The sequence below is a fragment of the Hippoglossus hippoglossus genome, chromosome 4 (genome assembly GCF_009819705.1).
Source record: "Hippoglossus hippoglossus isolate fHipHip1 chromosome 4, fHipHip1.pri, whole genome shotgun sequence".
Classification (NCBI taxonomy): Eukaryota; Metazoa; Chordata; class Actinopteri; order Pleuronectiformes; family Pleuronectidae; genus Hippoglossus; species Hippoglossus hippoglossus.
Genome location: NC_047154.1, coordinates 7,079,855 through 7,107,007, shown reverse-complemented (window position 1 = coordinate 7,107,007; position 27,153 = coordinate 7,079,855). Strand labels below are relative to the sequence as shown.

General features: G+C 44.6%; 1 protein-coding gene across 4 annotated transcripts in view; it reads left to right on the top strand.

Moving 5' to 3' along the window:
- lnx1 (ligand of numb-protein X 1) overlaps positions 1 to 18,785 on the top strand; it is a 33,285-nt gene extending 14,500 nt beyond the window's left edge. For 2 of the 4 annotated variants that reach the window (XM_034581876.1, XM_034581878.1), the window contains 9 exons: positions 6,137 to 6,390; positions 8,534 to 8,692; positions 10,806 to 11,014; positions 11,144 to 11,572; positions 12,691 to 12,825; positions 15,030 to 15,207; positions 16,123 to 16,369; positions 17,014 to 17,172; positions 17,775 to 18,785. In XM_034581876.1, the coding sequence (XP_034437767.1) occupies positions 6,137 to 6,390; positions 8,534 to 8,692; positions 10,806 to 11,014; positions 11,144 to 11,572; positions 12,691 to 12,825; positions 15,030 to 15,207; positions 16,123 to 16,369; positions 17,014 to 17,172; positions 17,775 to 17,910 (1,906 nt within the window). In that variant the 3' untranslated portion in view covers positions 17,911 to 18,785. The remainder of the gene's footprint in view (positions 1 to 6,136; positions 6,391 to 8,533; positions 8,693 to 10,805; positions 11,015 to 11,143; positions 11,573 to 12,690; positions 12,826 to 15,029; positions 15,208 to 16,122; positions 16,370 to 17,013; positions 17,173 to 17,774) is intronic. The other 2 variants (XM_034581877.1, XM_034581880.1) reach the window with 1 other exon arrangement.
- The last annotated feature ends 8,368 nt before the right edge of the window (positions 18,786 to 27,153 follow it).

Genomic DNA, 27,153 nt, shown 5'->3' with positions numbered 1-27,153 from the left:
TCCTGTCTGCAGCGGGCTAATCTGCAGGAGGGGTTCCGTTTGAGCGGCCCGCAGAGCAACGAGCCAGTGGGGTGTAACTGACAGCAGAGAGGAGAGCAGTGTGGAGTTAATCTCTCACGTGAGCGATGCCCTACTGAGTGCCAGGGCTTTGGGTTGGGACGCGTTTCAGGCTGTAGTACCATGGCACGTGGAGGTGGAGAAATCAGGACACTGCCAAGGGCTGGTGTGGCATAGAGTGAGAAATATAGGCTAAAAGGTGCCAAGAGCAATGTGGGACGGCAGCCTCGTGGGGATTCTCTATGATCATGTAGTGTAGTGTACAGGGATTTACAGTCAGACTCGTCTGCACTTCAGTGAGAGGACTGTACACATAGGATTTCACTGCAGGATGGAAAGCTGCCACAGTTGAGGTGGACATATGTAAGGTGCATTAGTAAGCTGAGGTCCAGCTCAGCCAGAGCGCAGTGATTAAATCTGCTGGAGTATCTCCTGTGCTCTTCTTTGTTGACAGACGTAGTGTGAGATTCCTCTCTTGGATGAAACCAGACACTGACACAATAAATGCTGCATAAACATCCTTCCTGCCTGATCATGGGGTCAGGACTCAACTGATGATTGTACATATTGATTGGCCGAAAAGCCATGACTCAGTGTTGGGGCTCTTTCTAACGGGCTGACTCGGCTGAGACTGTGGTGGCTGGGAAGCCTCGTCTCTCGTAACGCACAGGCGCAGTAAGCACGCCAAACCTGCCGAGCCTGCCGTTGCTGGTGGAGCACAAAGGAAAGTTCAGTCACAAAGACAGGATTTGTGTGTTATGTGTCTCCAGCACACATTCGCTTTTGGTTTGTGTTTGCATCGGTTTTTTTCTCCAAAAGGCTGTAAGAAGTCACACCCAACTAAGCCTCGCCTCTTACTTCAATTTAGCAGATCTGTCTTTGCAAACAAGCTTAGCCGAAATTTCCTCTCACGACCGACAGAGAGTGTCTCCTCCAGCTCCTCATGGGATTACACCGCACAGCAGGGGCATACAATCAACACACCAGCACATCCTTTGATTCACACTCCTGTAGTTCATCATTAACTGGATTACTCCGTCTGTCTTTATGTCGCTCACTCCCCTCTCTCTGTCTCGCCCTCTCTATATATGAGTGTGTACGCTATATATTTACCTGTTTACCTAAAGTACTGCGATGTACAGCACATGTGACCTAAGTAAATGGAATTGAAAATGGCATGTATACGGTCTTATGGACATCTCATAGAGCTTTACATTACAAGTCGCATTCACCCATTCACCTATACACTGCTTATATACACACTACATTCATACACTGCCGACACAGCCGTCGGAGGGTGAATTGAGGTTCGGAATGCAGAATGGAGTAGCCAGGAATCAAACCACCCACCTTGTGGTTAGATGATCCTCTCTACCTCCTGAGCCACAGCGCTAAGTGTTTGACAAAGTAATAATTGATCCATTAATCTAATCAAGGAGTAAATTCAGTCCTTAATCAAGGTAAATTAAATTATTGTACACAGCACCAGCAGTTGTTTGGCTGCATAGTGTTTGTGCATGTTAGGGGCCACAGGTGCTTCCCCAGAGTGCTGTGTTTTGTTGTTGTTTCCCCTGCTCAGTCTGGTGTAGAGCAAGTTACTCTTTAATGGGTCTTAGCTAAAGGCTATTCTGGACAGACAATCTTCTCTCATGAGCTCCGTCCTGGTATCAGCTGGATTAGATGATGAGTAAAGCCGGGCAAGATTGTTTTTCTTGCATTATTCGAGAGACGTGGGACATTTATTAGAGATGGGAATAAATTAAAAAGGTCTTCTCAGCTGAAGACGGAGTTGGGATGAGGATATTTTGTGCTTAATCTAACAGATGACTAATAAGTCATTGAATATTGCACCAACTGTGTCTGTGCATTCCCATGTTCATTGCTGCTCGGAGAATAAACTCTCACACGCACATTCTCTCACTTTTAAGATCCTCTCACATTCTTTTTTCACACGAGGAAACCTCCCACATGTCACACACACTTTCTAAACATTACTCTGTGAGAAAGGAAACCTTCTGGCTACCACCAGGTACACTGTGAAGACACTTTCCAATGTGTCTCGGGTTCTTGCATGTCAGGGGTTTCTGGTGTGTTTTTTAAGAAAATCTGAAGATTGTCTGCCAGAGTCTGAACTCAGAATCTACTGTGTGGTGATGCTTTCAAATTAATAAGTCAATATAGGAGATTCAATTTTATTTGTGCAGTGCCAAATCACAACATGCATTATCTTAAGGCACTTTACATAGTAAGTGGAGAGTAAAAGAACTCTCGACTCAAACTGTGGATCATGCAGAGGTCAGCCAGCTGCACCCCACAGAGATACTTCAGATTCCTAGCCAGTTGCATGATTACAGTGTGCAACATCTCCGCAGCACGTGAATATGTGCACCCAGACAGAGCACAGTTTCTGGATCTGACTGTCTGACCTGGAATTGGAGGTAATTTGGACTGTGTGCAGAGTGTGGCCCAACACAATGTTGGTGGCAGTCAGGGAGCGGAGAGAGTATTTGGGTTAGTAAGGATAATCCACTCACCCCTAAAGAGGATTGGAGAATCTCACAGGCTTTGATGAGTCGTGAGCTGGTGTTTATTTCACATCGCAAGAACAAGGCTGTTTGTGTCACAGCCAGCGTGCTTCCGCACGACCACCGTGTCACTGCGAGCACCATGGGTATATCGTTATTGAGCTGGAGAGAGAGTGGAGGAGAGGAGGAGGAGGAGGAGGACATGGAGGAGGGAGGAGCGCTAAGCATGTTTTGGTGTCTTTGCTCCTTATCGCGCCACAGATCCCGGGGTTTAGAGAGATGATGTGATAACCGAGGCTGTGCTGACCAAGACAAGGATACTGCAGCGCTAATGAGCATCCTCTAAGCTCAGTGATCATCCCCTGAAAAAAAAACGATGCTTCATGGAAAAAAAAAGAGGACAGCTTTGCATAAGCACTCAAACGTTCATCTTTGCACACAAAAAAGAATGTTTGTTTTGCAAGAGAGAAAGAGAGGGAGGGAGAAAATAAGAAGGGAAAGTGAGCAGACGTGGAAGTCTTTGCGAGCGCTTCACCTCTGCGGCGTGCAGACTTAATTGGCTCGCTTACCTCGGCTCTCAAAGCTCCAAGACCACCCTGGTGAGAAAGACAAGGGGTTTCTGTCATGCCTGCCTGCCTGTAACCTCAGCCAGCACACACTATGCCCTTAAACATTAAAAGTCTAAGCAGCTGAAATATGTCTTTAAGGCATCTCCTATTCCCCCCGGAGGAAGGAGATTTTAATTACAGGGAGACAAACCTCCTAATAAACCAGTACCACAATAAACAATGGCTGTGCTGCTGCTGCTGCTGCTGCTGCTGCATCACAGACTCTGTGCTGCGATGGCCTTTATGTTTTTCTACGACTTATCAAAAGCTGCAACTTGAATCTGTTGTTCCCTATAGGTGGGACAGCTCCAAATATACATTTAATTCATTTTTTAAAAATCATTTTCACTCAGTGAAATAAAGAATGTAAGACCCTGCACAGTCAGAAAGCAACTCTGACTCAAATTATTTGAGCAGTGTGCATTAATTAATACCTGGACCAAAAATGTTGGGTGGTCTGTAAGATTTATTTAACTGAACGAATCTGTATTCAACAGTGTTTTCCCATCTCCACTAACTGACTGTGGTTTCTCATTTTCCACTACCGTCGGTGAAACAGGGGAATGTTGTCTTAAGTTTTCAATTCCATGTAGTCAGTAGACCGTCTGAGAACCTATCAAAGGTGTGTGTGTGTGTGTGTGTGTGTGTGTGTGTGTGTGTGTGTGTGTGTGTGTGTGTGTGTGTGTGTGTGTGTGTGTGTGTGTGTGTGTGTGTGTGTACTTTTTGAGGACCATTTTGTTGACCTTATGGAGTGGGGACATTTATGGGAAAGTGAGGACAATTTGGCCCTTCTGAGGGTTTAAGCTTGGTCTTAAAGATGGTTAGAATTAGCTTTAGGTAAGGGTTAGGCATTAAGTTGTGATGATTAAGGTTAGGGTTAGGGGCTGGGGAATGCATTATGCCATATATGTACTCATTTTTGTTACCTGTTTAGGACCTTTTCCTGTATAAACACTGACCTTCTCAGGACCAGTAGACCTTAATAGGACCAAAGCTCAGTCTTAATGATGCAAAACACCATGTCTGAGCTCCTGGTTAAGGTCAGGGTTAAGATGTGAATAGTGGTTAGGTTAGGGTTAGGGTTAAGCAGTAATTGGTCATGGTTAAGGTTAGGAATAAGGTTTTGCTTGTGCTGTCCACAATAAATGGAAGTGAATGCAAAGTCCTGGTAAAGACAGCTTAGCAAACTTGTGTGTATGCACATGTATCTGCTTGGGGTGTCACTATCCTTTCCCGCTAATAATCTCTGCAGCCACTTGAAGACAGTTGTGTGGGCACCAGCCTTCATGCTGCATTCAGCTTCAATTCCTCTAATTGATGCTGAGTGACACGAGGAAGATTCTGCCCCTTCCACGCTGCAGCGCTGCCCTCGCCTCTGCTGATGATTGAAATATTGCTCTATTCAACCACTTCACTCAGTTAAGTGGTGTGTTGGTGCATGGACATGCTTGATAGCATTCAATTTGCTAACTGAATCGATGGACAAGAATAACTCAGAAGGGCACTGCCCACACACAGGTACACACACGCAGATGAACATGCACTGTATCGCAGTGTTATGTTACAGAGCTCACAGTGGGATCAATGGGTTCTTCAGCTTTGGGTAAAGCTGAACCTAAATGAGAGCCTGGCTTGTGAAGCCTAGTTCAGGATGAGAAGATTCTCCCTGTGAAATATATGGACAGAATGTAGGACCCACCAAGACAGCTCTGTTTTTGAAGAGGCTGCTTCTTGTGATGTGATGATGTGTGGAGCTCACTGACTCTCACCAGCTTGTAATCTTGTTTCTTTTGTGGCTCAGCAATCATGGCCACCGTTTATATAAGAGTCAGTGGTACCCAGCCCATCTTCCATCTTACAGCACAGGAGAATGGATGCTGCTCCCTCTTGTTTTTCTGGGCTACTGTTGAAGCAGGGCCTGGGTTTGATCCAGCTCATTAAAACCCAGTTAATGTTTGTGCTGATGGCCCCGCAGAGACAGCCGGAGAGACAAGCCAGTGTTATTCCTGCCTCTGATGAAGCGTCAGCTCAAAGCCTTTATGGCTTACAGATGGAGGAAAAAATTCTCCAAAAGTACAATACCCTGCTCTTTAGGGATATCTTTAATTCACAAAGAAACATTCCCATTTTAATATTGTCAGTATGAAAGCCTTTTATGGCATGTACCATAGTACAGGGGAGAGAGAGAGAGAGAGAGAGAGAGAGAAAGAGACCTTGTCAATGTGTTGTGGTGATGTTGACAGCTAGAAGACACCTGCAACTTGGGAATTTGTTTCAGACGATCTCAGTTTTATATTCAAATGTTGTGTCAGTTTCCAGCCCTCTTCGCCCTGTAATGAGTGTTTTCTTACATTTGTGTTCAATCATCTGTCACAGATGCTCACAGGCAATGCCGCAGAGAAAACCCATCCTAAACGTGATCCAGATATTGTTTTTTGAAGAAGGTGCTCAAGCAACAGAAACTGCCACTTTTTTCTTTTTGAGAGTAAATATGACATTCCTGGTACGTTCTCAGCGAGCTACTGTGTGGGAAATATATTACGCCAACATTTTGCTGTTGCGGCTGCTTGGTATGGTGGAGAGGTTCTGCGTGAGTGTTAAGGTCAGATAAGCAGCCTTTGTGTGAGGCAGTCTCACAGTAGAAGACAGAGGTCAGCGTGCAGAGAGCCTCAGGCTGGAGGAGATGCTGAAATCTGCTCACATTATTTCTCAAGAACATGACCTTTTCCTTCCATGTTAACATGAATTTGTTGACTTTCACTATACTGTGATAAGCGGTGCTGTTTTTTTGTTTTTTTGCTGCTTCGACATGCAGTTCATTACAGGATGTCAGCATGCTATGTCACATCATCAACGTCACCATTTCATCAACATGTCTGGTATTAATTGCACCATGCCAACTGTGTAATATGAGCTTGAGAGTGACCTTCTGACCTCTGTGTGCAGGTGTAAAGGGGCCTCTCACTATGGGCTCTCGGCAGACAGGAAGCGACGCTCGCAGGAGGGCGAATGCACCGACAGCACATCGGAGCTCACCATCGCCACGCTGCCCAACGATGGCCCCACCTCCGCCGCTGTGGCCCTCCTGTCTGATGACCCAGGTCTGGTTAACCCTGCCTTCGACCCCAGCATGGAGGAGAACAGCCAGTCAGGCAGCACGACCAGCCTGGCTGCCCGCAGCGGCTCCAAGAAGAGTGAGTGTGAGTGGGCGAATGGATGTTTGTACTTGTGTGTGTGTGTGTGTGTGTGTGTGTGTGTGGTCATGTTCGGTCTTGCATGATGTTACCCTGAAGTTATCTGTCGAGTGAGAGAGAGAGAGGGAGACAGCTAGAGGGAGTGTGTGTTAAGCCAGAATGACAGATTGAAAATCAATAGAGAGTGGAGAGCTTTCTAGTCACAGTTACATAGTCTCCTGGTCAAAACCTGATACAAGTGATCTATGTCCAAACATACATTTACGCCTGCAGACTCTCGACATACAGCCCAGCCACTCGTTCACCCTCGAACACAGTCTTTGTTTTCCCTAATGATCTCTGATAGAAATCCTATCAGCCAATTAGCTCTACTGCCTTGTTTTTTCCACCAATCCATAAAGTCTCTCTGTGGAAAACGGAAGAGAAGCAGAGAGAGAGAAAGTCACGGAGAGGGCAGGTACATTATGTACTCAAGAAAAAAAAGGAAGGAGAGGTATGTTAATACCGAATGACGTGGTCGCAGCTTTCCCTCCATCGCTCCCACCTGTGAAACCAGGAAACGGTCACGGGTGTTCTACGCTGGCCCTCCATCGCTTCCCCCCGCGCCCCTAACGTGAGCAGTGGGGACACCAAATGACGCTGCACCAGCACTTTGGGCTCGGCCGGCTGAGTGCCCACCACCACCACCACCGCCACGAGCACCACTACTGCTGAACAAGCTGTCAGCTCCAGAAGCGGCTGGGGCTTTTAAAGAGTAATGTGGCTGTCAGGAGCCCTTGCATCTCCCCGAGCCCACAAAGAGAGGGAGGGGTGCTGCAGAGGCTCGCTGCCCTGAGCTCAGTGCAGCAGGGCCACGGCTGCTGCCTCTCCACTGCAGCCTCCTGTTGCCCGTCTGTCTTTTTCTGAGAAAAGCAAAGCACCAGACGAGAGTCTCTCTGGGAGGGTCTTTTTTTAAAAAGGTCATTAGAGTCCACGTCTTGTTACATCACTGCTGTGGTTATGCAACCATGTAACTATACTCAGCAATGATTGGATTTATTAATTAAACAGCCACTGGTTGAAAACAGCTCCACTAGCCGCAAAGAGGGTGCTCTATTTGGTCTTGTTGAAAGTTGCTCAACAAATAAACCTCTGAATAAAAGGCTGAGTCGAGGCCAAAAAACTCCTCCTTCGTTTCAGTGAGACCATTGCGATGACACATCAGATCCTGCTACAACGGGCTCGTGGGAAAAGACACAAAAGGACTTTCTGACCAAAAAAAGCTGAAGCAGGCTCAGCTTTTACCGTGTGGTGCCTTCTTAATAAAAGTTATTTTACATACAGTTCAATTTCTTTAGTTCTGTCTTTACGAATATTATCGCTTCTTCTTCTACTTCTTCTTTGATCGGTTTATTGTCAAATGTCAAGTTGCATTACTGCCATATACGAAAAAATCACTGCTTTTTTTTATCAGTTACATTTATTCAGGCTAATGAGTCATGTTCCTTTGCATCAAGGGATTGCTCATGGAGGTATACGTGTTATCATTATCGGCTCCAGCTGCCCTGTGACCCTTAAAGGACAAGCATCATAGATACTGGATGGATGTATGGATTGATGGATGGATGGATGGATGGATTGGTACTTTGTATTGACAAATATGCTGAGTTTAGGTATGAGGAATTAATGTCACTTGAGTTATAGCCAACTCAGTACATCCTTGATATTTACTTACTACAAGTTATATTATTCACAGCCTATGTAGGTGCGTTGCTATTATATCGCACCACCAACTGCCAATCAGGAGAATAGCATTAAACTGGCAGAATATAAAGAAACAAAAGACCCACTTGTAAAAACAGTGCTTCATATCATTACATCAACACGACAGCTGAAAACTGACCAAAGTGGTAAAATCATATTTTAAAGTATAAAAACAAAATATATAAATATATAATTCAGACGGGATCATACAGGTATTTAATCTTCTTACCTGAACAGATCTTTTGAGGTTTTTCCCACTCAGTTGTGTTGTTCAGTCTTAATGGTCTCTAAAGCCTGAACAGGCATGTCATTGGCTGTGAGGAGGCAGATCCAGACATGTCCGGGCATGTTGAGGGTGAGGTAACCTATAAAGTGCCTTTCTCTCTCTCCCATGTCTCCATTGCAGTCAGAAATTTTGACCGATCTTCTGTGAGGAGCCGCTCCTTCAGGAGGCTGAACCGGGCATTCAGTGTCCTGCGGAGGACCAAGAGTGGCAACGCAGTGAGCAATGAGACGTCTGAGGAGAGAGACAATGCCAGGAATTCCACTGGAATTCCACAGGAAGGTATGGATCGAGCTCTACACATCTGTTCTCTGACGTTTTGTGATGTTTCTTGATTAAGTGATGTCACTGCTGAGTCTGCACTTTACAGCTCTTATCTTAGAAGAGGATACGGGAGAGAGACAGAGCGAGAGAGAGAGCGAGAGAGCTGAACATGCGTGCGTGCTTCTAAATGTGTGTATGTGCAATGTTACCTTGGCTGTACAAGGATGGTGACACAGCTGGGAGCCCACAGCGTAACAGTAGCATATGTTTCTTTAATAATTCAGTGGCAGATTGCGTAAGTCCACTGGTGCATCACTAGAGACGGATCAGGAGGGAGAGTGGCCGCCTCAGGCACTCTGGACAGGGCGGGTCACTGGAGATGGCTGATGACATCCTCCGCCCCTTGTGTTTCTCCTCTTTATTCTCTTTCCAAACTCTTCTTCTCCACCTCACCCTCCCTTCTATCTCCTCCCCTTCTCCCTCCAGCGCAGTCGGGGTCGCCAGGTGTGCACCAAGTGGATGGACTAGTCCACGGAGAGAGCCGTGTTCTCGACATGTTAGATCCATAAGATGTTGTGTGGAAGAGAAAATGTGCTCCAGAGATATTTAAAGTAATATCCACAGCATGACTCTCATGGTATGGTAAAGTAGAGTCGGGAACACAGCCAAGTATCCAAGAGCTTAATGCTGGAAGTACAAGTGCAGCATGATGAGAAGAGGAGAAGGAATGTGGTATTGCGTAAGAACGAAGGATGACGAATGATCAGGGACTAGATTATTCTCTGTGGCCATCACTGTGGAGGCTGAGAGGATAGATTAAATATTCATTGCGTTGCCTGCTGCCAAAGACACCAAGATAGGCAGAGAGGATGGAGAGTGAGGTATAGTCTGATCAGCTGCAATATTAAATGGTCTTCAATGTGTGGTCTGATCCATACAGGAAAAAATGGAGGGAAGAGCAGATACATAAAAAATAAGGCATAGCAATGTCCTCGTGGACGAAGGAGGGTGGAAAATAAAGAGAAATGACAGGATGAGACAGAGGTTGAAAGGCTGTGGGATGGAGAGACGGAGGGGTTACATAATAGCTGCAGATCACCGTGGTAATGTGCTCTCCACCCTTGGAGCAATCTGCTGTGATAAAGACAAAATATTGACTTTGGAATGGAGAAAGTGCAGCGTGAGTAGAAAGAACGACTGAGGCTATGGAGTGAGAGACTCAGGGGGAGAGAGCCCGCTGAGGAACAGGGAAAGGGAGAGAATTCTCATAACCAAAGAAAAAGAAATGCAAGAAAAACATCTTCTCTATAATTTATTGGCAAAGGCTGTTGGCCAAAACAGTCAGAAAGATCCCCACCCACTTCCACATAGGCCAGTCCAGGATGTGTCATTCCAGTGGTAAGCGGAATTCACCACTGAGCGTGACGGGGGAGCGTGCACAAGAGAAGGTGATAGAACTGGCAGAAAAGTAGATGTTTCTCAGAAACGTGAGATATAAAATAATGGCCGTATGCTTAGAGAAATATTTTTCTAATTAAATCCTGTATTGATTGTAGAGGCAAAATCCGGTGTATTGATTGCGTTGAGTTTAAAGAATTAGCTGCAAATGCCAATTAAATGGTTTGATATGCTGTGACAGCAATTAAAAACCTCGGATAGATATATTGTAACAAGAAAAACTAGAAAACACATTTTTATTTAACTTTGTTGCAGTGCACTGGTTGAACTATAAAAAAAAAAAGCTTGTGTGTATTATTGCTTTTCTTACATCCCCACCCAAGTAATAACTGTGGAAATGTGAAATTGCGGGTTTTCCCAAGCATACTTGCTACAGATGTATATGACTAATCACTAAAACATCAGCCGGTTTAATCAGCCAAGTAAATTTTCCCTTTTGGCTTGTACAAGTTTGTTTAACTAACCTGGGGGAGTAGGGACAGCTGGTTTCACCGCTGATCCTCTCCAACACAATCTCTCTCCCTCTATGTGTCTCTCTCTCACTCTGCAACACTCACTTCATCTCCTACTTCCTCTGGTGTTTTATTTGGCTGTTCTTCAAATGTGGTTTTTCTTGTCATTATGCGGTGAGATAATGATCCGCCTTTTCCTTCTCTCTTATCTTCTTTTTTAGTGCTGGCTCTTCCTCAGCTCCATCACCTGATCCCTGATGGAGAACTTACCAGTATTAAGATCACGCGGGTGGATCCCTCAGATCCGCTGGCTATCAGCACTGTCGGCGGCAATGAGACCCCCTTGGTTCGCGTCCTCATCCAGGATATCTATAGGGAAGGTGTCATTGCACGGGATGGACGTTTGCTGCCTGGGGACATGATCCTGAAGGTATCACTACATTTTTTAGTTATCCCGCAAATAAATAAACAAACAAACACCAATAACAACACAACCTCCTTGGCAGATGTAATTACAGTAAGAAGGAATCAATGTGTAATTTATTTCCTCTTCTCTCAGGTAAATGGCATCGACATCAGCAATGTACCCCACTGCTACGCCGTGGCGACCCTCAAACAGCCGTGCCAACTCCTCCGCCTAACCGTGCTCAGAGAGCAGCGCCATCGCTACCGCTCGCACTCACACAGCCACCTGCATGGCCATGGGCACGGCCATGATGGCGCTGGGGGTCACCCATCTCACGGAATACCCCAGCATCCCTTGAGGGATGACAGCATCCATGTGGTCCTGAATAAAAGCACTCCAGAGGAGCAGCTGGGCATTAAGCTAGTGAGGCGGCCAGAGGAGCACGGAGTCTTCATCTTTCACCTGCTGGAGGGCGGCCTGGCAGCTCGTGACGGACAGTTGTGTGTTGGTGACCGCGTGCTGGCCATCAACGGGCACGATCTACGTTATGGAGCACCAGAACATGCTGCTCTGCTTATCCAGGTCAGTCAGCAAAGGTCAAGGGAAAGTCGGTCTTCCTTTAAATGAATCGATTTAACTAAGACAGCAGGTCTGAGCATTTTATAGAAAGTTCATAGTTGTGACACTCAAATAAGTCTGCATGTTGTTACAGACTACAAACAACACTGGGATCTGTTCTTACCCAGGGTCTCGGAGGTATTAAAGATAATTGTGGTGATTCAGGCTAATTGTGTTGTACTGTGCTGTTGTGTCTGCACTCACTGCAGTTAATGGTATTTAATTGTGGCTATTCCCTGATGGGCCGGACCATGCAGCTGCCTCTGGTTCCTGGTTGGTGCCAGTCAATGGTGGTGTGTTTGTTGCTAATCATGGTTAATTGCAGAATGTTTGTGGCCGACTGTGCCGAGTCTCTCGGCCCGCAGTTCCTGTCTGAGCAGTCTGACTGGCTCTTGTGAATCTCTGAGGAGCCAAGAGGAGGGGGCACGCTCTGTCAGAGATTAAGAACTGGCAGGGAAGAAATTAAATTAGTCCAACTAAGGCAATAATGGGCTGTAGCTGGCTAATTCAGGAGTCAGCTCTGTGCAGCAGAGACCAGAGGAAACCTCAGAGGAATGAGAGAGGGGAGGGGGGGCAGGCAGCCAGCTCAGGGTCTACTGGAGCACTTTCATTTAAATGTGTGAATGAAAGTGGGACTGGCAAGTTCATCGGTGGGTCTTTGAATTGCAAAATAGGTCACTATTGGGTGGCAGTGAATTCAAATTTTCCTTTGCAAATTTCTTGTTGAAGGGCTGAGTCACCCAGACTGAAAATATCATACTTTCACAGTCTAGTGATATACGTGAATATGAACATTTTATCTGTGATGCTGCAATGACCACTTATCGAGGAACTGTTAAATATTTCTGGAAAATGTACTTATTTGCTTTCTGGCAGAGAGTTTGATGATAAGACTGATGCCACTCTGTTCACTGTGACTTTAGCCATTATCCAGTATATGCGTAGATTAATATTAAGACTGGAAAGGCTGTAGCCTTAAAATACCAGGCAGACATAAGAGTGGTGAACTTGAAAGAATACTTATTGTCTCAGTATCATTTGGCACTAATGTCTGATCTCTTTTGTCTCTGAACGGTCTCCAGGCAAGCGAGGAGGCCGTCCACTTCATAGTGTCTCGTCAGATCTGCCTACCAACACCAGACATCTTACAAGAAGCTCCGTGGGGCATGGACGGTCCCCCACCATATTCCCCCGTGGATATCGAGCAAACACTACTGGTGAGCAGCACATACAGATACACAGAGAAAAGCTTTGTTCCACCGTCTCCCCTTCTCCTGATAAATATTCCCTTTCAGGTGCAAATGATCCATGGAGGTAGACTATTATTCTCCCATCAAAGCATGTCATTCAGGCAGTACAGCAGACTGTCTTCTGCTCGCACAGAGCTGTTGCATTCATATCAGCCATCTTTCTTTCACCACAAAGAAAGAACATCCCGTCACCCTGCAGGATTAAGGGTATCGTCTGCCATCGCGCAGCAAAAGCTTTTCTCCAGCGAAGTCAGCTTCTGTACATTACTGTCCCGAAAATGTATCTCCAGTCAAAACACTACGGGCTTCACATAGTTCAATGTTGTGACAAACAGGCTCAATATCTTTGATTGATTGATACTGCTCTCACAACTGATGGGTTAACACGATGCCACAGCAAGTAACCAGAAACAGCTAGCATTGCTACGTCCAAAGATAAAAATAAAAAAACCTTACGAACGTTGGGTCCAAACAGGAGATTGTTTGGGTCAGACATGTTCACTGCAACAGGATAATGTCCCCAACATTCCGGTGAGGGGTGGTGTCTGGGTAACGCGTGCAGGAGGCAGGACATAACTTCTGCTGCAAAGCCCCATTTTTGTTTACAACACATCAACACTTGCATCTGCCCTTATCAAGGAAAGCTCACAAATCTCTCTGTCTTTCCAAGTTGACATCTTCATCTGTGTCTTATGCGAGTATAGCTCTTCTTTTTCATATTTGTATATTTGTATTCCTTTTTTTAAAAATCAGTTTTGCATCAACACGCCTACTCGCTTGCTGCTGCTGTATTCTCACATAGGCTATTAAGGGGTCTTGCGGGGAAATTTGGGAAATGGTGGCGGCAACTGACTCGGACATTTGCATATTTGCACATCCAGTCCCTCAGTACATGCCTGAAAACAGCTTAAAAAACACCTTAATTAAAGTTCACTGTGCCCAGAATACAAACCCCAACAAAACCTTGTGGTATAACCTTTGGTTTATTTATGTTTAAACAAATATATATAATGTATCACTGCAATTACTAAGTTTTACTGGAGCTGGTAGGACAGATGCAGACTAGCAGTTTCTCTCTACCTCCAGAGTTCAATGCTGGGCTAAGCCATCCAGGTGATGTTTTCTGTATTGACACAAATGTACATGTCAAAGGACTCCTTTTAATGTCACCACTACTTAGGTAGTTTACCTCTGAACATATTGCTGGGGGAAAATGTTACATAAGATGAGTCTTTCTCACCATCGTAGCCCCCATTACATATTAAATACACAGTGCAATACACTGCACTACAACCTACTTCATATTGCATTGGAAGGCAGTTACGTGTGGATGGTGTTTACGCAGCGACACCATCCTCAGAACCACGTGACCACAAGTGCTCTCCTCCTGTGAGCGCCGCAGAAGCGTGTGAATGCAGCACATTAACAAAGCAGCACACACTACATCCCATCAACCTCAATGTGTCCGTGTGTTTTTCATTACGCTCCCTCGCCCTCCCCCATCCAACACACACTCACCCGGGAATATCCAACTCACAGCCTCGTTCTCCAAACCATGACGTCTCTGAATTAATCAGTTTCTCTATATCAAACGTGGACACATTATGAAAAGGCTCTTGAGCCGCCTGATGTTCCACTCTAATAACCACCATATATACATTACCACTTATGCTAATGAGGTCATTCATTAATTAGCGACCACGTCTCTGTCATTGGACTCCCAATAGCACATCACGGGTGGTTTTCATATGAATTCTCCAAACATTAAGGGGCTATCGCAGGTCCCAGAGAAAACAGTCCTCATTAATATGCAAATGTGCTGCTGTAAAATCTAATCAGTTTATATAGTCTGAAGGTGCCCTTGGAGTTCATGTCATGTTTTGGTCTTGCGTTGTAGTGTTTATATGAATATGAATACATAAAGAAAGACAATATATGTACATTTACCAACACATTTGGACCATAAAGTATATATATATATATATAAAGATTGGGATATAAAGAAAAAACTGCTTTGTGACTTTTAAAAATTTGACATTTCAGTTCAGTGATATTCAAATAATGTCAAATGATAACGTCCATTATCTCAATGTACTTTACAGAGAAAGGTCACGGCCTTACAAAACTGGAGATAACAGCCATTATTAATTTGCCACCTTTCCTCTGTGAAGGACTCTTGCCAGAAGCCCGCGTGCTACGAGAAGACAGTTACTCTGACTAAGGAACCCTACGACTCCCTGGGGATGACGGTGGCAGGGGGCATGTCCAGCCGAGGGTGGGACCTCCCCATCTACGTCACGAACGTGGACTTGGATGGAGTGGTGGGACAGGAGGGCTCCATTCGAAAAGGTAAAGTCAATCACTAATGAATGTCTTGTTTCATTTTATTAAAGCCTTTCCACTTAATCCTGGAATTATCAGACTCGTTTTTTTACTGTAAGAAATGTTTTGTTCAGTGCAAATTATTTTTGCGCAAATAATTACTCACTGGGGAACGTAGTATTTGTTCTGTGTGATTGTCACATAGCACAGGGATGTCATGGATTTCAATTTGGTGATGAATACTGTGTATATAACAGAAATGCTGATTGATGAACACTCGTGACTCGTGTTTCATTATGACGGTTATTCATCCAGCAGTTAAACTCTGTGGTGCTGCTGCGGTTCAGCGCTCCACAAATTGGCTCTAACACGCCTAAACAAAAAACACAAACAAGCATTAGCATCGCAGTGCTCAGGGCCGACTGTGTATTTGTGTAGAGTACTTGATCGGAGCAAAATCACACATAACTGGATGTGATTGCAGCAATCTTTATATCCGATAATGCGTTTTCCATGCAGGGGAGTGAGAGATTTGCTAACTCCCACATATCCATCTTAAAATATCACCATATTAAGCCTGTCATCACCCTCCCTGTCCAGCTGCAGCGGCTGTCTCTGTTTGTGTGGTTATGAAACATGGTTGTGTTTTGTTAAAAACTATTATTTTGCATTCGCACATCCATGCAGTGTCCTTCGAGTTGTTTACTAGCGCGTTGGACCGAGCCGTCTGTTTCTCGTGCACCACTTTCATCACTGGGAGCCTTTTTAATGCACAGGTGGCGCTTGGTTTCCATCCCTTTTGTGTTCCAGCAGGGAAGCTGTTGAATATTAAATAGGCAGATGATGAGTCCCTGTCCTGTGAGTTTAAAAAAAAAAGCCTCTTATCAAGGCAGCCAACCCGGGTGGATGATGAGCTGTGCTGTCCACTTCCCCACCCCGCAGGTGACATCTTGCTAAACGTGAACGGCGTGGATTTGACGGGGGTGACGCGAGGCGAGGCCGTGGCCAACTTGAAAAACACCACCTCTCCTGTCGTGCTCAAGGTCTTAGAGATGCGTCCCCCTGAGGAAAGCCTGCAGGAGTGCCCGTTGCCGCCCTGCCTCACACCCTCACCCACAGATAGCACCAAGAGTCTGCTGCCCAATGACGATTACTCCCCACTGTGGGTGTCATGGCTGCAGCTACCCAGGTGAGCGTTCCTGAATCCACTCCATATTCATTTTTCTACCTTACCTCCTACTTGTTCTGTGCCCAGTATAATTGACACCCCCACACTGGTTCCTCTGACCTCTGCCAGATGGTGCCGAGTAACATTTTGACAGAGCCAGCTGGGAGAGAATACTCATTATACTTTCACTGCTCTTATATCAGTTCAACTTTCTTTCAGAACTTCCACTCAGATTTTAGCATATGAATTTATCTTCACCACAATTACAAGTGAAATAAAAATGTGCTCATCCTGGAACTCCATCCTCCAATTGATTATGAGTCATAACTAAGTACGAAACCACCATGGGAACGGAGTCTAGACCAGTGGAGCAACTAAAAGGATTTGAATTAAATTTTCATTCAGCCCTGGGCTCTTTGTATGAGACTGACATAGAAGTCCCATCAGTCTCATTGGATCACGTCTTCTGAGAGGAAAAGCCTTATCATTCAGCTCATGAGGGCTACCAGGCCTTTATCTCCTGAGCAGAGCTGGTTTCATCAGCCTAGCTACAGTTCACACTCAGTATGGATACACAGCATATATATTTATATATGTATATGTCATATACGTTAAAGGTGAAGTTGAGAGATTAGTGTTTTAAAGCTCCCTCTTGGCTCATGCAGGCATCTCTACTGCTGCAAAGACATCATCCTGCGGCGGAGCACTTCGGGCAGCCTGGGCTTTAGTATCGTTGGAGGTCAGGAGGAGGTCAACTGCAATCAATCCTTTTTTATCCGCTCCATCGTGGAGGGGACGCCAGCCTACAATGACGGCAGGATAAGGTATTCAGCCTATATCACCTCTTATTGCCCATGAGCAAAATTATATTGACCAGCTTCAAAAAATGTAATTGCAAAATAATGGTATCATTTAAAAAAATATAGTGTATATGGATCAAATTATTTCTTGGTACTCTAAAGCTGTGTAGCATGCAGGAGGCAGGGTCACGTGTTTTCGTTTCTATCAACACCAGCATCGGACCCTATTGACAAAAAATCTCTAATCTTCTGGTCTTTCCAAGTTGACATCTCTGTCGATGGCTTCTACGTGTATACGTTCTGTGTGTTAGAAACGTAATCAATGCGCCCCATTTGCTCACGGTGAATCCTCGGATAATCTCCTGCTGTATTCTTACATGGGCTGATTCGGACATAATCCAGAGTTTTTACGAGGGGGGTGACAGGAAAAGATCCTGAGAATGTCCACTGCAACGGAAACAGACACTTGTGTTCTCACATAGGTCCTCTCCAGATAATTTCATTAGATTATATGGAGTTCAGTGCATGTCTGAAATCAGGTCTTTAGCGGACCTGTGTACATTTACATTTACATTTACATGCCTAAATTAAGCTAATTGTTTCAATGGGGATCTTTCTCTGTGTAGGTGCGGGGACATCTTACTCGAGGTGAACGGGAAGAGTACTTGGGGGATGACCCACACAGCGTTGGTGCGCCTTCTGAAGGAGCTGCGGGGCAGAATCACCCTGACCATCGTCTCCTGGCCAGGCAGCCTGCTGTAGCGGCACTCCGAGCACTGACCAAGGAATGTGGAAGGCAGAGCTTTAGACTGGTCAACCACCATAAGCTTGCTGTGTGGGAGAAGCTTAGAATAGTGCTGTAGCTCTACGGATATCTCACAATCTGAACGTACAGCCAGGGAACTTTGAGACTTTGCCAGGAGTTTGCAGGGGGACAAAACAAAAAGACTGGATTGTTACCAGAGGTTAACTTGTCCCTCGGAGAACGCTGGACCGGGAGAATCCAGGCCTGAGCCGCCTCTAACAAGGATGTGGGGTGTTATCTGTTTAGGGGACATGGACATTCTCTGGCACATCATCCAGCGAGTGTGGGTGGATCAAGAGAAGACACAACACATTGCCAATTCCAGTAGTTATATATTAGGGTATGCGTTAAGTTGGACTCACATTTCTTTACTGTAAATGTTGGGTGTCTATAAAAGTACTGATCCAAGCACTTGTAATATGTTTCTTTCTGTTTGTTTGTGGTATGGCCTTTAAATACAGGCTCCATTCTGTTTGTACTGACAGTGGTTGTCATCATCTGTTGACCTGAGGACACGTTACCAAGTAGTCGTCAGTGTTGAGTTTTTGTTTCTTTTATTTCAAAAGCTATGGCTAATTTATCAAACCACTGGCAAAGAAAATAAAAAAAATAAATGATCAATGTGTTCATAACATGTTAAAAAAAAATAATTGACATTGTGGAGGCCTTACTTATTTTCTTACTTTTAAGAAAAAAAGCTGACTTGGTTTCTGTGTATCAGTGGATGGTCTGAGGTCCGTCTACTGTGGTTCTATGTGTCACGCTTCGGCCTGTGTAATATATCTGATGGTATATTTGGTTAAATGATCAATAAAGTCATTGTAAAAGAAAATCAGTTTGAAGCACAGTTCACATAGCTTCCTCCAGGGCTACTCGACAAGCAATAAAACATTTAGAAATCTTAAACTTCAATACATTAAAAGCTAATACATCGCATTCATATTTTATACAATGTACAGTTCTCTTTACTTTCTCTAATAAATGAAATTATGTAATTCAGCTAAGGACAGCACTATTTTCTTACAACATACAAAAAATTGCCTCAGGACAGTTTCTCTCGTCACACAGATTGAAAGTCTAGACTAAAAGTCGGTCAGATTTTAATTTCCTCTTTGTCAGTAGAGAACATTTTGCTGCTCTCCTTGTCTCTCTTTCTATTGGCCCTCGCCATCATCCCTCCTACATCTGCTGCTGCTGTTGAGGACATAGATGACAAAGAATCACATAATCACTTCTGTTGTCTTTCCTTATTTTTCTGTGTGTTTTAGTTACAGACCTGCATGGGGATTTCTTTCTATTTCGTGCTTTTACGCGTTCTCCCTGGTGCTTTTCTTCTTCTCCACTGACTCTTTCAAAACTCTGGCATTCGTGCCCTCGCTCCGTAGTCTCCCTGTGCCTCACTCGCCCCTCTCTACTGAAAAATACCAGACACACATGCAGTGTATTTCTTACATTTGCTATTGATAAAACTGTAGGCTTTTCATCGGGAAATAACACAAAAGGAAACATAGCTCATTGCCCGCAGGAATGAGACTGCTGGCTGATTTGTTCCTCCTTCTCCACTGGGACAGAGATAAGTCAGAACTAAAGGGACCTAAATCTTAACCACAGTCCCTGCCAATGCTTTTCTGAGATTTTCTAGCCTCCCCCCGGCCGTGACAAAGAGTGCAGCACTAGTATCACAGCATGTCCTTACAGTCATGCTGCTGTATCCTGACTGCTGCCCTGTGAGACTGACCTTTTACTTTCATTCACACCTTTACCCGCTCAAATGACTCATACGCACACACGATTCACACATGAATCAAAACATATTCATGCAAAGAGGGAGGGTGACCGAGGAGGGAAAATGAAGATTTCACACCTCCAATAATGTAATGATGGTTGGAGTGAATGTCTCCAACACTGATGGTTCAAACTAAAGACTTTACATTGCAGTGCTTCCCAAAGTGAGTGCTGCAGCACCCTGAAGTGCCAACAAGGCAAGTTAATGTGCCCTAAGATTAATAAGCAACCACCACTGAAATCCCTATAACCCCTTTTCCATTTGTCAAAAACTCACTGACACCCACTAACATTTGGCTTTTGTCTGCAATGGGGAATCGACACATATCAGTATGACTCTGCAGTAGACCAGGGATTTTATCAACTCCAGCTCCGATCAGCAGTGATGGAACCATGACAACTGGATTAACATGCTAATTTGGCAAAATGGGCAACAGGAAAGGGTGTCAATCGCCTTTTTTAGGTGATGTACCCAAAGTTAAAATACCCGCGTACACCTGCTTATTTTGGTGTAAAAGATGTATAAGTTAAAAAACCCTGTTTAAAGTCGCTTGTTCAAACTTGTTATATCAGCCGGTCAGCCAATCAGAGGCTTTGACTGATTGATGTCTGAGTGATACACAGCCAGGACAATGCAGGTTACTACAATTGTAGCTTGGTGAAACTCAAATGACGATGGTCAGTCAGGGCAGAAATGAGAAGAGCAGATGGTCAAATTCCGAATAAAAAGCTTAAACTGGATTTGGGGTAGAGCTACACACTGAAGCCTAGAGGGCTGGTCCTTTAGATCATCTGACAGCGTTGGGGTGACTGTCATGGAGACTGCGACCCCTGGCTCCAGCTCACTCTCCACGGCTGCTAGACCCTTCAGGCTGACCGGTACAGTGTCAGTGTATGACAAGGCCAGCCAGGGGAGTGTGTGTGGCCTCAGAATCTGAGACCATCTGGGACATCTCAGAGGTGGGTGATCTCGCCTGGTAGAGCAATAACGGAATATGGTGAGTGGATAACCAGGAGAAAGAGCAGGAGCAGTTGACATCTCCACCTCGTGGCATTTTTAATGGGATTGATCGAGGCTGCAGCTGAGAAACCAACGTCGACGTATATGGGGAAATGGCGGAAATGTGCAGCAGCAGTGAAGACAAAGTCGTCGAGCAGCTTATCCATTGTTTTGGAGATCTGACTCCAGGTGGTGGATTTCATCCCTTAACTGGGTGCTTGCAGTTCACAGACACGCACGCAGATAGCTGTGATAATAGCTGGTTTTCAGTCCAAGTGTCATAAAACTACACGATAGATAAAACGGTGCAGCGTGGGTTCAGATTGCGACCAGCTGGGTACCCCTCACCTCACCTTCCCCTTCCAAGCGAGTAGTAGAGATCTATGGGGGGGCCCTCAGGTGACATAAAAACACAGAAAGCCCTCTCTATAGAAACAGTGTTTGGTTTGTCCATTCTGGGACAGTGTAGAAATATGAGACATTTTCAGACACGACCTCTGGGTAAAATCAAAAGAATTGGTTCCGAAGTTTACCGAGTTTGCCTTTCACACATGTTCAACTCAGCGGGAGGTTTTCTGCACAGACGCGTTCACAGCAGCAACAAATCCTCTGCATTATTCAGGCGAGAGGTGGAAGGGACGTATTAACTCTGCTGCATAGATCACGTAATCAGCACCCCCGACACCGTCGTCCGCTCTTATCACCACAAACTCCTTCGTCAGTGTCTTCTAAGTGTGTGTCAGCGCTTTTTCACTGGGAGATATTTGTTTTCTTTTTGTTTTTTTTGTTTTTTTATTTTTGCGTCTGTAGCGTGTACAAATAAAATAGTTCTCACTCTCTCTGAAATTGCCTCACATTTATACTGCACAAGATGCCAGATCGCAGCTTTTAGTTTTAAAATAATCAACCTGACCTTTCACAGTCATCACACTAAAGGCGTTTCTATCATCTCGTCTGATTTTGTCTTGTTCAGAAAAAGTCCATCGGAAAAGTACAGATCCTGCCCCATTCATGCAGACTCTCAGCTCACACATGGCTGGAGTAATTATTACCATTCACTCACTCCACACAGAAAAGACAGAGAGAGCGACAGAGAGCCTCAAGGGCAGAGTTGTTGCGAGTACAAAGCTTAATATATTCAATATTTGGAGACAGCTCTTCTGTTAGCAGCAGGGATTAGGACCCAAGGCCCACATTTGTTCTTGCTCAAAGCTTTAACACAGAAACAGCCACCTCACATAACACCAAGGAGACAGTCAAACAGTTCCCAAGGAGACCGTTTTAGTTTTAGAGTAAATAATAGCACGGAAGCCTCAGGTTTTGTTTTCTCGTTTTATAATTCTATTCATTAGCAGTGGCCAGGCCTGTAAGGCCGGGCAGTGCAGATTTCATTAGATGCATGAGCCGAACGTGTTGTAATGTAGTCCACTCCATCCCTACAGTCATTTAACTCAGAAACCTAGAGGATTCAGGGACTCTCACTACAGATATTTATTTATTACATTACATGGTTACATGGTTGAATGCACTTATTGAAAGTCGCTTTGGATAAAAGCGTCAGCTAAATGAAATGAATTTATAACTCACACAATTAAAGTGAAAGTAATATCCATAAAAACAAATAGCAGCTGTTGGTGGAGGGATAGGATGTAACGTCTGATGACGCATTCAGTCAAATATGTTGTTATTCCAGCCAAAGTCATAAGTCTTTGGTTGTCAAAAGAAATGTAACTGTAACATATGGCAGTACTCTGGGGTCAGCAATAAGCCAGCTTTTCTATATTTAATATTATATTCTCCTTGTTTTCTTAGCACATTGTTTGATTTGGCGGAACGCTGAGATTTGTCTTAGTGACTTAGGTTGACAGAACCATGATTATGTAAAGACACCGGTGCCAATCAGTTTGCTTCAGCTAGAACAAAGATTTGACTTACCAGCCATTATTCCTGCTGGAGCGTGGGTGTAAAATTGAACAAAATTGGGGGCTTGGGTCAAACCTACGAAATAAAAGAAGTGGAAACTGCAGCTATGTGTGAGAAGCAAGCATGTTTTGTAAAGGATGGCCAGTATGTTGAGAGGGTTGATTTAACCCATACAAAGCAGGTTAGTGAGCGAATGCTGCTGCAGCAGGGAAAAGAAGGAAGCTATGCAAAGGAATCTATGGCAGCTACTACACATATGTATGTTAAATCAAGGAAGGCTGATGTAGTGTGTTTAGCATTAAAGACCCAAAGTGGTGTTGAATGCAGGGACACGCAAGCACTGTTGGAAGGAACATTAAAATTGACTGGGTAAAGATCCCAAGACACTGGCTCTGGAAAGAACTTAGTTTCATGCATGAAGCTAAGGCAGAAAGGCAGAAAGTATGTCACATTCAGCACTAACACAAGTTGGCCAGAGGGAAAATAAAACCAGATGTAGGAGGAAGAATATACGGGCTCCGGGACAGAGCCTGGGGCCAGGATAAAAGTGGCACCAGGCTCAATAGCAGCTGAAAAAATCATGGCTTTTATTTTAGACCTCTCTGCCAGTGGGAGAAGGCAAGTGGCAATTTGGATCACATTGCCTCCTAAATCTAAAACCAGACCTGGGAGACAGACATAGCTGTTCCTAGAAATCACAAGGCTGCCATCAAACAACAGAAACATATTAAACCTATGAAAATGTTATTCTCCAAATCTTTTCTTCTAAGGAGGGAAATCATTAAAGTTTCAATTAATTCAAATTGAAAGAGGCTGTTGTTATTGAATGGTGCAAATGTGTTTGACTCTGTAAATGGTTACTGACATGCTGTTCTGAATTAGCTTTGCCCTAATTTTGGTTCCAGAGAATTGCAGCTGTTTCTTTTATCAGTTTCTCTTCTACATTCAGAATTAGTCCAACCCTTTGTTAACACTGAAACCAACTTCTTAGCAGCAGTGTTGCCACAGGCGAGACACAATAAGCAATTACCTGGGGCCCCTAGCTGAGAGGGGGCGGCCCCTTGAGTATATTCTATAATTGGCAACGACACCATCATCGTGCCTCTAGCCTACTGTCAAAAACTCTGTACCTTTGTTTTTGGGAGGGAGTTTACGCTTAAACTTAGCTACTTTACTATTATTTATGTGCACAGTCTGACATTTTTTGATTTGGTGTAGGGCCCCCCCCCCCCAAGGTCCCTTTTCCACGGGTTCCTAAAATACCTTAAAATGCTCCTGCTTCACAGCAATTTCTATTTAAGCTTTCAGTGCAAGTTAAAGCTGGATGACAGTTGTCATTTTAGTTTCCTCATCATACTTAGACTTCTCTGAACTCACTGGGCGCTGTGTGCAAGCTTTTCTGCCAAAGCAAAATCTCAATTGGATTACGTCTCTTTGAACGTGTGAAGAAGGCCATGTGTAAGAAATGGACCAAGGCAAAAAATAGATATTGCTTAGTACCATTGTTTTATTTGTGTGCGCTCATATTTGCACATGACAGAGAATAGAAGAATGACATTTATCATGAAAGATTTACAATTTGAGGGCAAGTGTTGACCAAATGGCAAGTCAGCTAATCAGCCTGCACCCATCTGGAGAAGAGACGGAAACACACCCAGTGTAGCATCACTCACGTCGGATAAGTGCATGGCAGGAAATGCGGGTGTTGAGCTTGTGGAATCAATTAGTAGTGGTGGTTAATCTGAAGCCTGTAGTCACAACCACATAAGCAGTAGCTGATGCCCAGAGGGTTTCCCTGCCACATTCTGCCTGCGTTTGACCTTTTTATAAACAGCCTGTGTGTGTGTGACTCAGCGCAGGACATGTGGGCTATACCAAGCACAGCTCCCACATCAGTTGCACAAATGCGTAGAAACACTTCACCCAAAGCAACACGCACATCTTCATCGATGAACAACAACGGTGGCTATGGAAGGCTCCATCTGTTTCTCCCTCTCTCACACACACACACACACACCACCCACGCACACCAAAGATGAATTCCTCCAGTTCAAGTCTAAAAATACTCTCAAGCACAGTCATAAATCAGTGTAACAGAGAAAATATAACCTGCACGTGCGTGTGTGTGTGTGTGTGTGTGTGTGTGTGTGTGTGTGTGTGTGTGTGTGTGTGTGTGTGTGTGTGTGAGTTACATGCACAATATGAAGTCTGATCATGTGACCAGAATGCAGGGCACACACATGAGAGCTCAGAAGGTGTGAGCAGCACAGGAGTGAGCTGCTGTGACATTAGAACAAATCTATGGTGAGAATCAGCAATCCTCCTGTGCATTCCCTGTGTCTGTCACGCACATGTGCGTCCCATACTTCCTATCTTCTGCAGCCTACAGCTTCGCAGCTGTCCCCATGTCCCACTTCCCTCAACTGACCCACAACACTGTTCTGAGCACCGTATACAAACCTGGATCCAGGCATTAAATGCGCACAAATTCCCGGGCGAAAGCTCACCACAGTAAGTAGGAGAAGTGCTGAGAAGCATAACAGTGTATTTCAACAGAGCAGAGTACAGTAAGAGATATTTCAGTTTGTCATTTTTGCTATTTTGCACTTATTTTCATGCAAGTTAATTAACAGTGAAGCTCCAACACTCGCTGACAGAGGGATTCATTGTTATCAAAGGTATTACAGCTTCTGCAACCACAGACGCAGATGGAGAAATTATACTAGCTAAGTTCAACTTTCAGTTGTACTGCATGTACTTTCAGTGAATAGGCAGTGAATATCTAATGGATGTATCCCACTCCTGATCTAAAGAAAGTTCCCCTGGTCAAGGGCAAGAGTATCCCTGATACCTAACATGTGCATATTGTATTGAGGAGTCCTCTGTCCCAGTGAAATGTCATGCTTAAGGCCGATTCACGGTTCTGTGGTAAAGCTATGCCGTAGGGACGCACGGAGCCTACGCACCGAGCTTACGCACCGAGCCTACGCACGGAGCTATGCCTTTGTGATCATTCATAGTTGTGCGTAGGTGTGTGTAGGTCACTCTGCAATTACACCTCCGAAACGCTAGTGGGCGTGGAGCCAAAACGGTAGTAGCGTTTCTATGCTACTGGGTTAAGACTCTGTTTACTTCCGAATAATGTCAAGAGTTATCATGTTGGAGTTGGAGCTGATAAAGAGCAATTACATTTTCTTAAAGCGCTGCAAAGAAGAAAAGAAAGACGTCAGAGGAGATGGTCTGTACGACCATTAACACCAGTGAGGCAAAGCAGGAGATCCCGGAAATACTGTCTGCAGTAAATGCGATGCTATCAAGCGGAACTTATCTCTTGTGGTCTGCGTTGCCTCGGCGCGTGGTTACATTTTTGGGGAGGTGCACGTCAGGGTACGGCATAGGGTACACGTCTGCACGTAGGCTATGCTGGAGCTATGGCGTAGATTTGACGCAGAAGCATAAATTGGGCATTACCCTGTCACACCAAATAAGCTTCAAGTCAGCTGAGGAGTACGTGAGGAGGAGGAAAGGTGTTTGTGTTTCAGTACACATACGGCGGCACTCTGGCTGTCAGACTGTAGGGTATTAGGGCATTAAGTGAAATTTGAAGTGGTACTTATATTGTCAGTGAGCCACCGGGAGGAAAGGCCCAAACTCCAAGCAGAGAAGCGTATACACTCAATTGTTTCCTAGTAGTAGTTGGCAAATACAATGATTTGTTCCCTCGTGCACGGCACCCTGCGCCCCCCTCACTGCACCACAAAAACTAAAATAGTTCTGCATATGCTGGCAATAATTTCTCCTGGCCTTGCAATAGTCTTTATTCCTGTCACAATAGTCCAATGTTACTTTTGCAATAGTGGGCATTTCTTCCCAATTGTATGTTTTCTCACAACAGTTACAGCAGTTTATATTATACCTATCAGCTGGAGATATGGGAGAGACACCTCCAACAGACTCAGAGCACAATGTGATCTGGAAACAAATTAATATTATTTGTTGGGGACTTGATTTTACAGCACCAAAAAAACTAACATCTAGATGGAGAAAACATTTGTATCTTTTCTAAGAACTAAACGATAAGTGCACTGTAACGGAAAAACTATCATTTCCCGACTGAATTATTTCCCTCTACACGTTTCCTCAGGGTTTTTGGTTCTCTGCCACTTGAGGCAGCCCGTATTTCAGAGGATCCTACAGAAACTGCCATCACATACATGTTGAAATATTACCAGGCACTGGTGCCAACACCATACACAGCACACCGTGTCATAACTCACCTGAAAACCTCCACTTCTTTTTTTGTCTTTCCTCCAAAGTTCTTAATCATATACAGTATATGTAGGCATGTGTATGTGAGGAAGAAAGAGAGAGAGAGAGAGAGAGAGAGAGAGAGAGAGAGAGAGAGAGAGAGAGAGAGAGAGGCAGGTTGTGAGTGAACACATATTGATAGAGTGAAAATAGAGTGGATATCTGGACTAGAACCAACACATAG